The sequence below is a fragment of the Parasteatoda tepidariorum genome, chromosome 2, assembly GCF_982258835.1.
Source record: "Parasteatoda tepidariorum strain Cologne lab strain chromosome 2, Ptep-v5.0, whole genome shotgun sequence".
Taxonomy (NCBI): Eukaryota; Metazoa; Arthropoda; class Arachnida; order Araneae; family Theridiidae; genus Parasteatoda; species Parasteatoda tepidariorum.
The window spans coordinates 50,752,006-50,766,832 of NC_141756.1; the positions used below are offsets into that span (position 1 = coordinate 50,752,006).

Sequence of the window (14,827 nt, forward strand, 5' to 3'; positions counted from 1 at the left end):
TTCAGAATAAATGATTTTATTTGGTAAACTTCAACAAAGCAGTTTGATAACAACACATAAAATACAAAAATTGTCATTCCAAAACCTATCAAAATCAGAACATGCACTCCCCAAAAAATGAGTATTAATAAAATAGATTTTTTTTTTTTTGCATAGAACACATAATACTAATTTTAAGAAATAACACTTTTAATCTTTTTTCAAAAAAACTTCAATTATAAAAATGAAAGAGAAAAGTGAGAATTGTCTTTTAAAGTTAATACATTGCTAAATCAAATTATGCACTAAATTTTTATAAAAAATCGTAAACAATCATAGTAAATTGGTCCCATGCATCAATTGGAAATGTGATCTTGTAAAAAAATTTCAAAATAGAACTTTAATAAATTTGCTTTACAGGATTATTTTCTATAAAATAAAACTAAAGTATAAATTATTAGTACAAATTAAAAATATTACTCTTTGGTACTAACATATTTTATAATGTAACTGAGAAAATAAATTTAATTAAAATTACGTAAGGCTTATCATTCTAAAATAAATTGATTCAAAAACAAAATAATTTCATAAATTACTAAACTCTACATAAAACCACCATTTTGATTGAAAAATGAAATAATCACAAGCTTTTATCACAGATATGTTCTTCCTGCCAAGAAGTAATATTTCATAAAAACAGTAGAAAAATAATTGGATTGGAAATTAATCTTCTAGCCTTTGATAACCATCTCCAATATCTCTCCTTACAGGAATTTCTCCAGGAATTTTAATGGTAGATATTTCAGGCTATATAAGGAAAAAAAAAACTAAGTAACTCACGGCAATAGTTATGAATTAAATAGAAAATACATGTATAAAAAGATCATTCAAGCTTTTGAAAATTAAATGCAAAGAAAAAATTATGAATTCTGTAAACAGATGATGCAAATTATGTAACTATAGTTACTTGACTCATATATGTATATTAGTCAAGTCAAGTCAAGTAGGAAAACAGTAATTTAAGAATTGTAGAGGAAAAAAATCGAAAAAATCTTCAGTCGATAAAAAATAGGTAAGAAAAAGAACTTATCAAGTGTAAAACAGTTATTATAAATAAAGTAAAACCATTAATATTTTTCATAAACATGGAAAACATTTTTTAAAGTTAAATTATTGCAAAAATTTAAAATTTTTTCTTCTAAATTTTAGGAATTTTATAAGCTTTAATTCTTATTTTAATAAGTAAAGAAATTCCTTTTTAATAATGAAAAATCAGGTTAAAATCCAAAAAATCATTAGAAAACAGTAAAGATTGGTTAAAAGAATATATTTCTAGAAGAATGCGATAAAATGGTAAAAATTGGCAAATCAGATTACAATACTTTTTGCAAAGAAAAACAAATATTAAATAGCTGAAAGTTATTATTAATAATTTAACAATTACATAAAATAATTGATGATATTTAAAGGCTTATTTGGCAGGAAAAATTAAATGTGGGATTCTTTAATTAGGACATATTACCTCAAATTTTTGTTAAGAATCTTAGGTGACCTATCAGGCAGATTAATGTTTTATTAGGCAAAGGTTTATGATGTATTTTTTCTTCTTCTAAAAACATTAGGGCATCCAATTTTTCTTGGTCTATTTTAAAACCTAACACATCATCAGTGGTAAATAATGCAGTTTAGGAAAAATATCAACCTATTTTTCGATTCTCATATGCATTTTAATCATCTTACAAATTTTTATAGTTTAATATCAAATTATTGAATCTAACATTCATCTTAGAATAAATGTTTAATAAACATGTTTAAAATGTTTGGCTGAAATTGTGCTGTCAGGTGGAAATGTGTCAATTTCATGGGTAAATTAAGTCTGGAATCTACATTAAAAAAAATGTAAGGTATACGAAATATGAATTTATAGAGTGTACTCAAAAATATTTTTTTCTTAGTTAAAAAAATAGAATTTTACAATCAAGCAAAAATGTCACTATGTCACTCGAAAAATAATTGTTGATAATGTTTGAAATTTGCAATTGCATGCCTGATCTCAGCCACCAAATTATATTTAGTAACAGCAAAATACAACCACAAAGAGTTAATAAATTATAATAAAACATTTTTATTATAAAATAATTTCATGCTATTAAACTTTTCCAAAATGTTTTTTTCTTCTACTTATTCCAAATACAAAATTTTTGATACTAGAGCTTATAAATTATTTTATACTATATGTAACATTTAAAAAATCTCATTCAAAATTTGACGCTTTATCTGTAAAGAGTAAGACGGACAGTTTAATGAGACACATAATTACAAATGCTAGTACATATGTCGTACTCTAGCACTTAATGTAGTAAAAAATTAGAGAGAAAATTTAAAAATAAATAAATTAAAAATTACCGAATTTGCAGGATCATTTTCAGGGTCTACTTCTTCAAATTTCTTTGATTTGAAAAAAGTACGTTTTTTCACTAAATACAATACTATAACATCACATATCACTACCACCTGAAAAAAAAATTGTTAGATAGAACATTTCATCAAAAATATAACAATTGTTGTAGAAAACGCAATGTAAATGAATCAAGGTGTTATAATTAAAGCTAACTATCACTGTTAAAAAATGTTTTTGATAGAATTAACAATAATGAAACACTTTCTAAAGATAATTTTTAATAGTTTATTTGAAAATATGCAAAAAATATTTTAGAAGACATTCAATTATATTATAAAAAATCTTTGTTTTTTAAATATCCATTTTCCTAAAAGAATACTTTTATTTTTTAAAAAATGAAATGATAACTGTATTATGAAAAATCATATTTTAAAATATATAACATTTCAAAGAACACACTTGATCTGAATGTTTAAAAATTTTTCAATTCTGCAAACTATTAATTTATTTAATAAATAATTATATTTCTTATTATTAATAATTTATCAAAACTTATTTACCAAAGCAAGTAATCCTAAACCAGCACCAACATTTTGCAACAGAGGTATGATTCTAAATTGTCCAGCTTGTCCTACTACAGTTATTGCTAAACGAATACCAAATAATTTATATAGAGTTCGTCTATCATCGCTAAAGTAATTGGCATATCTGCAAGAAATTTTCAGTAATAAATAATTTGATATTGATTAGTTAATGTTATTTTAAAACTTCATCACTTAAAACAAACAAGTATGCTTTAAGTATACATATTTTGATCAAAGTACTAAAATGAATCAGTAATATGTATTGTCATGTTTTTATATATTTCTTAGTTTACTTAGCATTACATATTTCTTAGTTTTTAAATTTTCTTTGATTCTTAAATGCGTATCAAGTTATTTCTCAAAAAATTTAATAACTAATTTATTATTCAAGCTTGTCACACAATAAGCAGATATCGAATTCTATTTTTAAATCTTCATTAGCTGTTAAGACATTAGCATAAAAATGCATTCTATTATAAAAATTAGAATAATTTTGCAACGTTTTTTAGAATTTTAATTTTTTGAAAAATTACTACATAAGACAAATATGTATGCATTCTGTTATAAAAATTGCAATAATTTTGCAACATTTATTAGAATTTTAATTTTTTGAAAAATTACTACATTAGACAAATATGTTGACTCAACATGGTTGACTTTTTGTAAAGCTTGTTTTTAATCAGGGTTCGTGATTTTTTTGATTTTTTAAAAAAAAAAAAAATCAAAAGAATCAGATTTTTTTGATTTAAATCGGATTTTTTTTAATTTAAATCAGATTTTTTTGATTTTTATTCAAATACACCTAAAGAACTTTAATTTATGATTAAAAAAAGTTATAAATGTTTAATCAAATTAACTTAATATTAAAACTATGTTGTAACAATATTTTAGAAGCTCTAACTAAAATAATTTTTCATTATAATACATGGCTTTGAATACATAGCAACTGTTTTGAAAGAAATGCATGATTAAAATTTAAAGACTAGATTAAATAGAGAATTTAAAGAATACTTCAGGGGTCTGTCTGGGTTTTTCTGAGAGGTACCTATTTTGTGAAAATTAAAAATTATATTAAAAAATCAGCACAAATATAGTAAAAATATGGATTTATCGTTTCTTACGAGACACAAAAATAAAATTTTAAGAAAAAGTATTTTGTGTGATTATTCTATCATTTTTCCTAAAGTTGAATTTGTAAAGGCACCGTTAAACGGTAGTAAATTTGGCTTGGACAGACCCCTGCACTTTAACTATTAAAACAAAGTTTCAGTTAGCAAACCATAACTTTAATTTAAAATTGTGATTTCTTTTTTTTCCTCTTGATTTTTAAAATGACAAAATAAATGCAGCAGACTGTGTTTATAAATGTAGTCATTCATCAAATAATAAATAAATATTTAATCTATATATTTTTATATTAAAATATTCATTTTTAATTCTATATCAAAATAGAAAAGTTAAGCTAAAAAAAAAAGTTAGAAAATCTATCTACTCATTGGAATTTTTTTTCACAAAATTTCTGATAATGTCAAAGATACTGTAAACAAATTATGAGAAAAAAATACCAGTTAATAACCCTACTGCATCAAATAGACTTTGAAAGTGTTTGAAAGGGAAGAATGACACTATATTTGGAAAAATACATCTGAATTCATCAGCCCTCTTTTTTTCTTTTTCTGTTTTTGGCATATTAGGGTAATTTCTTTTTAACATAACCTCAAGCTTCAGAAATACACATTTTCCACCAATAAAATATGATGTAGATTTTAATTCACGCTTTTTCATTCAAAAGGTAGAATTTTAATTAACATTATTTGTATTATTTTTTGAAAAATATTCATGTTTATTAATTACTTTCTACAGCTATGCAAGTCTATATTAAGACAGCATTAAATGTTTACTTTAATCTGTACTTTCAATCTCAAGAATCAAAACATTTTTAAAAATGTAATTTCAAATGTGTTGGAATTTAACACACACCAAAAAAGTAATTTCATTAACTAAAATTAATTAATGCAGCAATTAATTAAATTAAATTTTAATGCTAAGAAAAGAAAATAATAAGAGTATCAAAAATTTAAGACACTGTTTTATGACTTTTAATATCAATATATATAGAGAAAATTTTTTTTTCCATTTAAATCAATGATTTTTTAAAAAAAATCATTTGATTTAAATCATGATTTAAATCGTGATTTAAATCAAGCTGATTTAAATCAACAAACCCTGTTTTTAATAAATCACTTTCCCTTTATTCCAAAGTGATAGTTAATTTTTTTAAACTTTTGATTTGTTCCTGTTTCGCTTAGAGGGAACAAGCTTTGCCCTTCTCCCTGTGTCTACATGCAAAGAAAAACTTTACAAAAATTTGCAATGAATATATTTTATTACCACGGTAATCTCACTGCCAAAAATTTTTTTTATAACATTTATACATAAATCAAAGCATTCCTTATAGTTAATACACTTCAAATTGCTTTTTATTTCTTGCTAGAAAAAACATTATATATTATTTCTCTGAGATCAGGATAGGATTCTTTTCTATGAAAATGAATATATTTTTTAAGTTCGTATTTGTTTTTTTATTTATTAAAAAAAGTTTTTTAAAAAGGAATTATACAAGTAGAGCCTACATCTTCTTTTCTTTTTAATTGGAAGTCGTTTAAAACAGATGCAAAGAAATTTTTTAATGAAAGTCAAAATTGACTTTCAGAATTTAATAATAAACAATTAAACAATATTTCATTTATGTACATGCATAAAATAAAGAACTTTAAAAATAACACACATTATAATATTATGAAGCAAAAATAACAACAATCATAAAATTTCATTGTTCTTGCTGCTGCTTGTTAATGTAAAAAAATGTATTTAAATTCTATTTTTTATTTTTTGAATAAAAAATTGAATTCAAACAGACTTTTTCTAGTTTTCATGTTACACTAAAGTGAGAAAGTGATGTCTTGAAGAATTTGAATTTTTAAATCTATGTATGTACTTTTTTTGAAGCTGATAAAATGTCAAAAAAGTGATGAATGAAATTGTGTAAGCTTAGGTAACAGTGGGCCAATTAGATAACAGAGCTTTTGGACAAACAAAAGTTCGAACAAACTTAAAATTTTAATCAGTTTGGAATAAATAAAGAGGAGACATTCTTTCTTGCTCTTTTTGTTATAAATAAGGGAGTTTGTATAGAATTCAAATGCAAAACAATGCAATTCTAATACACTGTTCAACAAATGATGTAGAAAGCAAACTTATCGTTTTAATACAAGATATTTTTCAACACTATAACGACGTTATTGTAGTTTCAAAACGACATTTTTTATTTTAGTTTCATTTTCTGAAAGACTTAAAATATTGATAAAATAATTATTATTAAAGAAAAGAATTATTATTAAAAAAAAAATAATGATGTCACATGAAAATTATAACTTGACTTAATCGAAAAATCAACAGTTAAATTATTATCAACCGTTAGCAGACAAACGATAAATTTCTTAAAAGTTTAAGAAATTTGAAGCAGCTGTCAAAAGCTGTGTGTTATGGAACAGGCCAAATATTTTCAAATTCTGTTGATATTAACATAGAATTTTTGTCACAATCATTGAAACAAAGCAAAAATACATACAAAAGATAAGGGGAAATGGTTTGAATCCACTACATTAATTAAAATAATTTAATTATAAGTAAAATAATAATTTTAATAATTAAGTGAAAATGATTTATTTCACCTGAAGTTCCACCCTGGAGCTAATTTAGCTTCTGGGTCATCTAAACGATTGAATTCATATTTAGGAAAACAATATTTTTTGTCAAAATCAAGATTGCAGTCCCATTTAATCACCACAGCAATAACACCACCCTGCATAAAAATGAAAATATTTTGTAAAATTACGTAACATAAATTTAAGCATAAGCTGCACAATGGTTTGGTTTTAACTTTATGTTAATAAAAAAAAAAAAAAATAAAAAAAAAACAATAAACATATAAAACTGAAATTTTTTATAAATTCCACAAATTGAACACTTAATAATATACATCACACATTTTGTAAAATTTCTATAAATAAATGACAGATTTATTTAATTTTTTATGTATTTTTCAAAATACATTTAATTTTCAACAGAATTAGACAACCTTTGATACAGTATTTGATATATCAGTTAAGACATTTTTAGCTTATAGTATTATTTACTATACATATTTATCGTGTTGTTGACGTATGCCTGTTTAGACAGAGGGGGTGCGATTGTTCTTGTTATCCAATGGCGCTATCTATGGCCAAGAATTCGACTTCTGGCATACCCATATGACGCACCCGTTTATAGGGCGGACCCATTCATCCACATATCGTAATTTTGACCTGAATCAGAGAACGACCGATCTCTAATACAGTACCCCCAGAGGTATTGATTTGTTATGGGAACATGGAGGACTTTTGCAACTCGACAGATTTAACTTGCATCAGTCACTTTACTACACGGGGAGTCTTCGGCCGGCGGGATTCGAACCCACGAACTCTCGGACATGGGCCCAGCACCCTACCGACCAGACTATCCCGGCCCACATATTTATCTTATAATAGCCAAATAATAAAGAAAAAAAATTTCTAACTTTATTAACTAAAACAAAATTCCAGATAAAAATATAAAACTTTTTGTATATGAGCTAGATTTAACCCAAAACCAAAGATATGGCTAGTCAACAATGTCTTTTAATATATTCCATCTTTTTTTTAATTATAAGAGAACAAAAAGCTATTTAAATGTTATTAAAAAACACAGGTAATAGTTTTTAATGAATCTTACAATCATAATTTCTTCCCCACACTGTTGTAGCTTCTTTATCATAACAATCTTTATTTATTTAATACAATGAAATTACAGATGTTTTATAAGTAGACTCAGTTCAGAATGAATTAGCTAAATTTATAATATGTATTAAGTTATTTAACTCACTGGCGGCCCAGCACATTAAAGTCATAAATTTTTTAATCCAACCAAATGGTAGTGCAGTGCACATAAAAAGTCTCGCTTTGTTTTCTAACTACAATTTTTCCTGCACTTACAAAAAGCCTCTATTTTAATGTGCTGAAATCACCCACCAATTTAGAATAAAAAAAGGAGAAAAATGATCCTTCATACTTCCTTGAACTACAGTTCTATAAGTAAGTGTGAACATTTAAAACAGTAAGTGGGTTAATAATTGTAAAAACTTAATATTTACTTTAAAAGCAACATCATTATAATTTTCTTGTCCACTCCATTTAACAATATCACCAAGTCGAAAAATAGGACAATCAGGATATTCCACAGGATCATACAAGCAAGTTTTCAAATAAGAACTATTTGAAGTATCCTTTATATTGCGTCTAAAAATATTGCACTATTTAGTTCGTACAACTATCATAGTTTAAAGTATCAATTAAAAGGTATAAAACTCCATGACTTTATAAATTATTATACCTGTGAATAGCATAACTTATTTTTTGCAATATATCTTTGATAGAAGAAAATAAAATTTATAATAGCAGATAGAAATTAAGCTGAAAATATAGAATTAATTACATTTTAAACAGCAACATCTAATAAAGTTAAATACATTTAGAAATAATTTAAGGGATTATCCGCAAATTAATGTAGTTTATGTTACATATTTTACATAAACAGGTACACATAAAATTTCCTAGCATACTAGTCATCAAATAAAAACTTGAAGCCTTTTAAAATTGGGAAATTCTTTTTAAATATTTTTTTTAAAAATAAGATATAAAATATGTTCCATTCATAATAGTACTAGCACTAAAAAATGAAAGGAACAAACTATTACTTTTTAAATTTTGGAAAATGCTAAGATCTAAACAGAATTAAAACTTTATATTGGTACTTATTTTCAGAAATGTACACACACACCAAGCACAAACTTAAAGAATTTATAAAAATTTAGAAATTTGAAAATTGGCAATCTTATAAATGCAAAAACAATATTACACAAGAAAGACTAATATATAAATAAAAATTATCCTTGATAAAAATAATATAATTTTAGAATTAGTAGTATAGAACTTTCTAATCTTTCAAAGTAAAAAAAATAACTTTATAAAAGTCGAAAATTACCTGATGCAGATGTACTGTTTCATCTTTAATCTAAATTGACTATAAAATCAAACTATTCTTTTAATAAAATATTTTTATAAATATTTAAAAAAATTATTCACGTTTTAATTATTTTGCAATTAATTTTAGGGAAACTACCGGGTAGTTACCTGAATTGAATGTAGGAAAAGAGTAAGAGCTTCATTTACTATACTTATATTTGAAGTACATTACATTACATATTACACTTACATATATTTGCATTTATATTGCAGAATACTGTACTACAGTACTTCTTTTTAAATTTAAAGATCCAAAATATTCTCAGCTTATAATCTCCTTTCCAACTTTTTTAAACATTGTATGAAATTCACAATCTGTATCAGTTCAATTTCATGTAGATTTCAATGGCATAGGAACCAGATCAATTTTTTCACAAATATAAACAACATTAAATATTACAAGTACATAAGTTAATTAAATAGCATTATAAACTAAATCTGAGGAAAAAAAAAAGGAGAAAAAATTGCAAGAGAATATTGGAGTCACGAAACTTATTTATATCCAATAAAAATTAAACTCCCAAAGGAACACATTCTGCATATTTAATTCAAATAATATACAAAAAATATTTTTTTTGCAGAGTTCAGTTTTTAACGAATGTTACATAAATCCCATTAAAATTCATAATTAAGAAAAAGTCAAAAGCATCATGCAAACATATTATGTAATCCTTTGATTAAAGTAAAAAACAAAATTTTTTTTATGATGTTTGATTTTACTCTAATAATCTGAAAGTTCAAAAAAAGCAACAAAGAAAAGCTATGCATTTGTAAAAGTAGTAAAAATAAATAAAAATATAACATAATTTTTGAAAATCGTCAAATATACCTTTTAGCATTTTCGAACTTTGGAAAATCCACAAAATTTTTAATTAGGACAGTAAAATCTTCACTGGCTTCTAAAACAGCTGTATTATTTTTCCTAAATGAAGAGAAAAAACAAACAATAAACTAATCATAAAGCTTTTTTTCATCAGACGAGGCTCAGTTGTAATGTTATAAACAACAAACATAACTTTGTCAGCATTGGCAAAAAAGTGACTGATTAAAATTACTTTTTTCTCAGGTAAATAAGATATGAATTATTTTTTCTTTATTTCACACAGTTCTGATATTTTATACAAAAATACCATATAAGTATAAATAAATTTAATATTATAAAATAATTTTCATTAACTTTTTATAAATTGATAATTACGGATGGTGATAGATATGGTGTGTTCTTTGCATTAAAATTAGAATGAGAAATGAATGCAACTGCAGTTTTTAGTAAAAATCAGATTTTATGGAAAAATCTCTATAAATTTTTTTTCTTCAGAATTGACAATATTATATGTACTTAGATTTTATGTTTGCATGTTCAGATTTTCAGAGTAACTTAAATTAACTATTTTAAAACAACTTTTTAAATCACAAATAGTAAAATTTATTAAAAACCTAAACATGTGTCACAAATTCATCACTAGGTCAAAGATAATATAATTTGTCACACCGACAAAAAAAATATGCAGTTAAAGAGTAAAAATATTTAATTGAGAGTAAAATTTAAAGATTTTCAAATTTTTGAAGAATATTGTGCAGTAGTAAGAACATTAAAAATAAGAAAATTTTTTGATCATATAAAAACTCAACCAGAAATCCAGACCAATTCACAAAAAAACATTTAGGAATGAAATTTCTTGAAAACTTTTAGAGTGTCTAAAAAAAACAAATGTACACATAATTACAAGGGTTTAACATCTACTTCAGTTGGGCACCATGCTTGTATTTCACAAGTGTAAGTGCCTTTAATACGACTTTCAACACAGTTTCCAGTCATAACACCTACAAAAAAAAGGCATAAATAATTATATTTTAAAATTATTTAAACATATTTTAAGTACATAAATCATTATAAAAATTTTAAAAAAATTATATTTATAAAATTTAATATATACCATTGCCAGCAGTAACGGCATTTCCGGCAACACAGCTGTTGTTATCTTTATAACAGAGAGCTTCAGTAATTGAAGGATCCTTAAAATATTAAAAGAAACATAAAATATAAATTTTTTGATAAGAATTGTGATTTGAAAGTTTCAAATTAATTTTTGCATAACTACTGTACCTCAGGACAAGTTTCTTGGGTTTGATTTTGTGTAATTATTAAATTTGTTGCAATAAAAGTAGCTCCATTTTCCTGTAAATGTAGAAAAAAAATTATTAAAATGGTAACTAGAATAATTTATTGAAAAACACCAAATTTTATGTAACAATTATAAAGTAAAAATTTTTCTTGTATTTTTTTTAAAGTCTAAATATTGTTTAAAAAATCATTGAATTATAAAAATCTCCGAAGTGAAAATTTTTTGGAGGGGTACCTTAAGCCAAAAAAAAAAGAAAAAAAGTATTCAAATTGTAATTCAATTCTCTTAAAATTATAAGGAAAATCACAGAGGTAATAAAGTTTAAATTTATGTCATTAAAGATTATATACAATACAGATTAGATAAAGATTATATACATTGAATTAACTCGCAATGCAAATATAACATTTGTAAATGGTGTACAACCCTAATATGTGCTTATATTATGAAAGCAATCCATATAAATTTGACAGTTCACCGCATCACAAGGAAGCAGAAAATAGAACAAAGAAATAATAAAAGTTTCATAATTCAACAATTTAGATTAAATGAACAATAAACATTCCCACAATAAACATTTGAAACAATAAATTGAAAAGAACAAGTCTTTAATTAATGCATGCAAGTTATTGCCTCCCAATATAATTTGGTGACATTCCAGATTACCTGGAAGTCTTTATCTAGTCCCTTGCACAGTAAGAGGTGATCAGAGTTCAAGATACCTGAGTTACAAATTGGATATGCTTTGATGGAGAGAATTTTTATATTGTATAAATGTTCTGATAAGCAGTCACATCTTGTTTGGGGCCTAAAATTAGCTACTGCTTCTTTACAGGGTTGGTTACGAAGAGACTTTCAATTGTCCTGAATGTTTTCCCATTATTTGCCTTTCCATTTTATAGATAAATCGCAATTATTTATTTTGTTAAATTTATTAATTACATATTTTTATAAGTGTATTAGGATTAATGGTTGCTATTTCTTAGGGAATGGTTGTTTTGTTTTATTGCCAGAAGATTTCTTCTCATTACCTTCTACATTTATATGTAATGGTATTCATTCTATAACAATAGTTTTATTTATTTCCTTGATAGTTTTATTTATTTCCTTGTTCATAATCTTAGTATTAAAACAGTGATTGTTTGTATTGCTGATATAGAATACATCAAGAGAACCACTTTTGAGAACTCATTGGTTTTTGTTTTCAAGTTCTATAGTGACAGGTAAATTACATGGATCCCTGCATCAAAATTGATTATATAGCGACCCAAGGAGCACTTTGGGTAAATAGTTTGCAATAAATACCAGCGCTAGATCTGTTAAGTACCTTGGATCCGTCAGCATATAAACGTAACCAGTCATTTTTTTGTTCTAATATGTGTCATTAGTCATTATATAATTACTCAATAAAATATTTCTGGAGCCTGTTATCGTTCATGTCCCTATTATTTGATTCTGAATGTTCCTTGACTTCAAAACTGAGCTCAAAGTTATGTTAATGATGCAAATTTTTAACAATTTCCTAGACCCACCAAGAGTTTATTAATAATGACAAAAAAACAAAATAATTGCAAATTACAAAAATTTTAAAATATGTCTATGTGAAAACAATCTGTTTCAATTAATGAGTAGTTAATTACAAGAATTAACACAAAGCAACTGATGTTTAATGAATAAAAATAGTTAAACTTACTGATGGTGGAACTACAAAGTCTGCAACATCCCATATTCTTTTATACCATTCAGGATGTGAAATTTCTTCTTTGAACGCATTTTTAGAAAAATTTGTGTATGTAACTCCTTTAACTTTAGTTGTGATAGAGCCCTCAACATCACAGAATTCTTGATAACCTTTTTTATAAACAATTACATACCTAAAAATAAATTTATATAATACTTTATTTTAAAATGAAAAAATAATAATTTTATATAAAAGACATACACTTTAAAACTAAAGATCAGTGAATAAAAATAAAATATTTTCAATTGCAATTGGTGTCAAAATGAAAGTGTAAGAGTAGATACTTAAATTTCATATAATTTGGGCTAATTATACTTGGAGAGTTCTCTCTTACTTTACAGGTGATTCAGGTATTGTAGAATGGTTTTAAATGAGTATAGACTTAAAACAACTTAAATAGGTAGATTATAGGTTATAACACTATTGAGATAACAGGCTAAAATGTCTCTATTAGGTAGATTATAGGTATTAAGCCAGTGGCTGGGTAACATTTTCTTTCACAGAAATATAGTTCACTTAAAGAGTAAAAACAATGTATAAAAAAGGTGAGTTTCTCGAGAATTGCTTATGGGAATTGTTGCAAACTGCATAAAAATAAAATTAACCAATTTTAACTGCTATTAAAACTAATAAACAAAAAAACTAGAAGGATAGCTAGAAAAAGAAAATTGTCATTTTCAAAATATCTAGTTAATTTTGGCAAACAAAATTCCAAATTTGCATTTGAAATATTGTTAAGTTTGAAATGATCCATATATGTTGATAAATAAATTAAATTGAAAGAAAAAACATTTATTTTACAAAACAAAAATGAGTTGATAAAATAGTATAGCGATCTTAACTTCACATTGACCACCCTAAGTTTCAGAGTAGTGTGGCAGTACAGTAAAAATAAAATATAATATGCAAGAAAGTTAAAAAAAAATATTTATATCAAATAAGCTATGCTACTTAGACAATTTTCTAAATGGCAAATACAAAAATTTAAATAATTTCGATATTTTATATACAAGGACATATAAAGAGGAAAAAAAAAGCCTTAAAATCTGATCATTTTTAAAGTGAATTAAAAAAGAAAAAAAAAAAACGGACACAAAAATATGATTTACCCAATGATATAACCAATTATGACAAGCTGGATTATGCGACTGACGATTCCAACAAATCGGTTTTTAATCTGTACTATTTTTGGAGTTTCATACGAAAACAAAGAATCCGCAATTTTATTACAGGTTGACATTTTTTTATGTGAAAATATAATTAATTTATCTTAATTATTAATTAATCGATAATATGAAACAGCACAAAGTACTTATGCGCTGAAAATTAAAAACAAAAAGATTATATCACGCAAGAACCACAAGTTTTAAAGGGAGAGAAACTGATAATTTATTTCATTTGTTTCAAAGATTAACTTCCAAATTAAAAGATAAAATAAACTAAGAAGATAAACTATTTCTATCTGTGGACGAAGTAGGTGGAAAATTTTGAAAACATGTGCTTAAAAACAGTAGTACAAGCAGTATATGCCAAATTTTGCATTCCGTTTAACTAATTCTATTGAACAAGTTGTTATTTTTTTATTTTACGAACAAAAACGGATTGAAACTTTTTAGTGTGTATTAAACGATTGATTTTTTGAAAACACTGATAGATAAACAAAAATAGTTTTTGTTTTTGTTGTCTGCTGTAAGGTACTACCGTTACAGTTACAGAAAGAAATAAGCATGCGCAGGATTAATTTTTTTCTTCTCCAAATTAACTTGGATTAATTAATTAATCCAATTAAATCATTTAAATATTAATTTTATGATTTCTAAAGCTAAAATAAGGTT

The 14,827-nt window shown here is 24.7% G+C and overlaps 1 protein-coding gene across 1 annotated transcript; it reads right to left on the minus strand.

Moving 5' to 3' along the window:
* Positions 1 to 14,686, minus strand: LOC107440491 (P2X purinoceptor 4). Its single transcript, XM_016053431.4, has 11 exons — positions 14,102 to 14,686; positions 12,945 to 13,125; positions 11,233 to 11,304; positions 11,063 to 11,141; positions 10,853 to 10,949; positions 9,955 to 10,047; positions 8,195 to 8,339; positions 6,699 to 6,829; positions 2,941 to 3,088; positions 2,386 to 2,493; positions 1 to 786 (listed from the first exon to the last, which is right to left on the minus strand). The coding sequence occupies exons 1-11, from the start codon at positions 14,230 to 14,232 to the stop codon at positions 703 to 705; spliced, it is 1,269 nt and encodes a 422-aa protein (XP_015908917.1). The 5' UTR covers positions 14,233 to 14,686; the 3' UTR covers positions 1 to 702.
* Positions 14,687 to 14,827: the final 141 nt, after the last annotated feature.

Bases quoted from the DNA above. Each gene is read 5' to 3' on its own strand.
- LOC107440491 (XM_016053431.4), bottom strand. From the start codon at position 14,232: ATGTCAACCTGTAATAAAATTGCGGATTCTTTGTTTTCGTATGAAACT. The intron at 2,494-2,940 runs GTAAATAAGTTT...TTTTTTTTTCAG, and splicing joins GTTTAGGATTACTTGCTTTG to GTGGTAGTGATATGTGATGT. The intron at 787-2,385 runs GTAATTTTTAAT...TTCCTTATATAG, and splicing joins AAAATGATCCTGCAAATTCG to CCTGAAATATCTACCATTAA.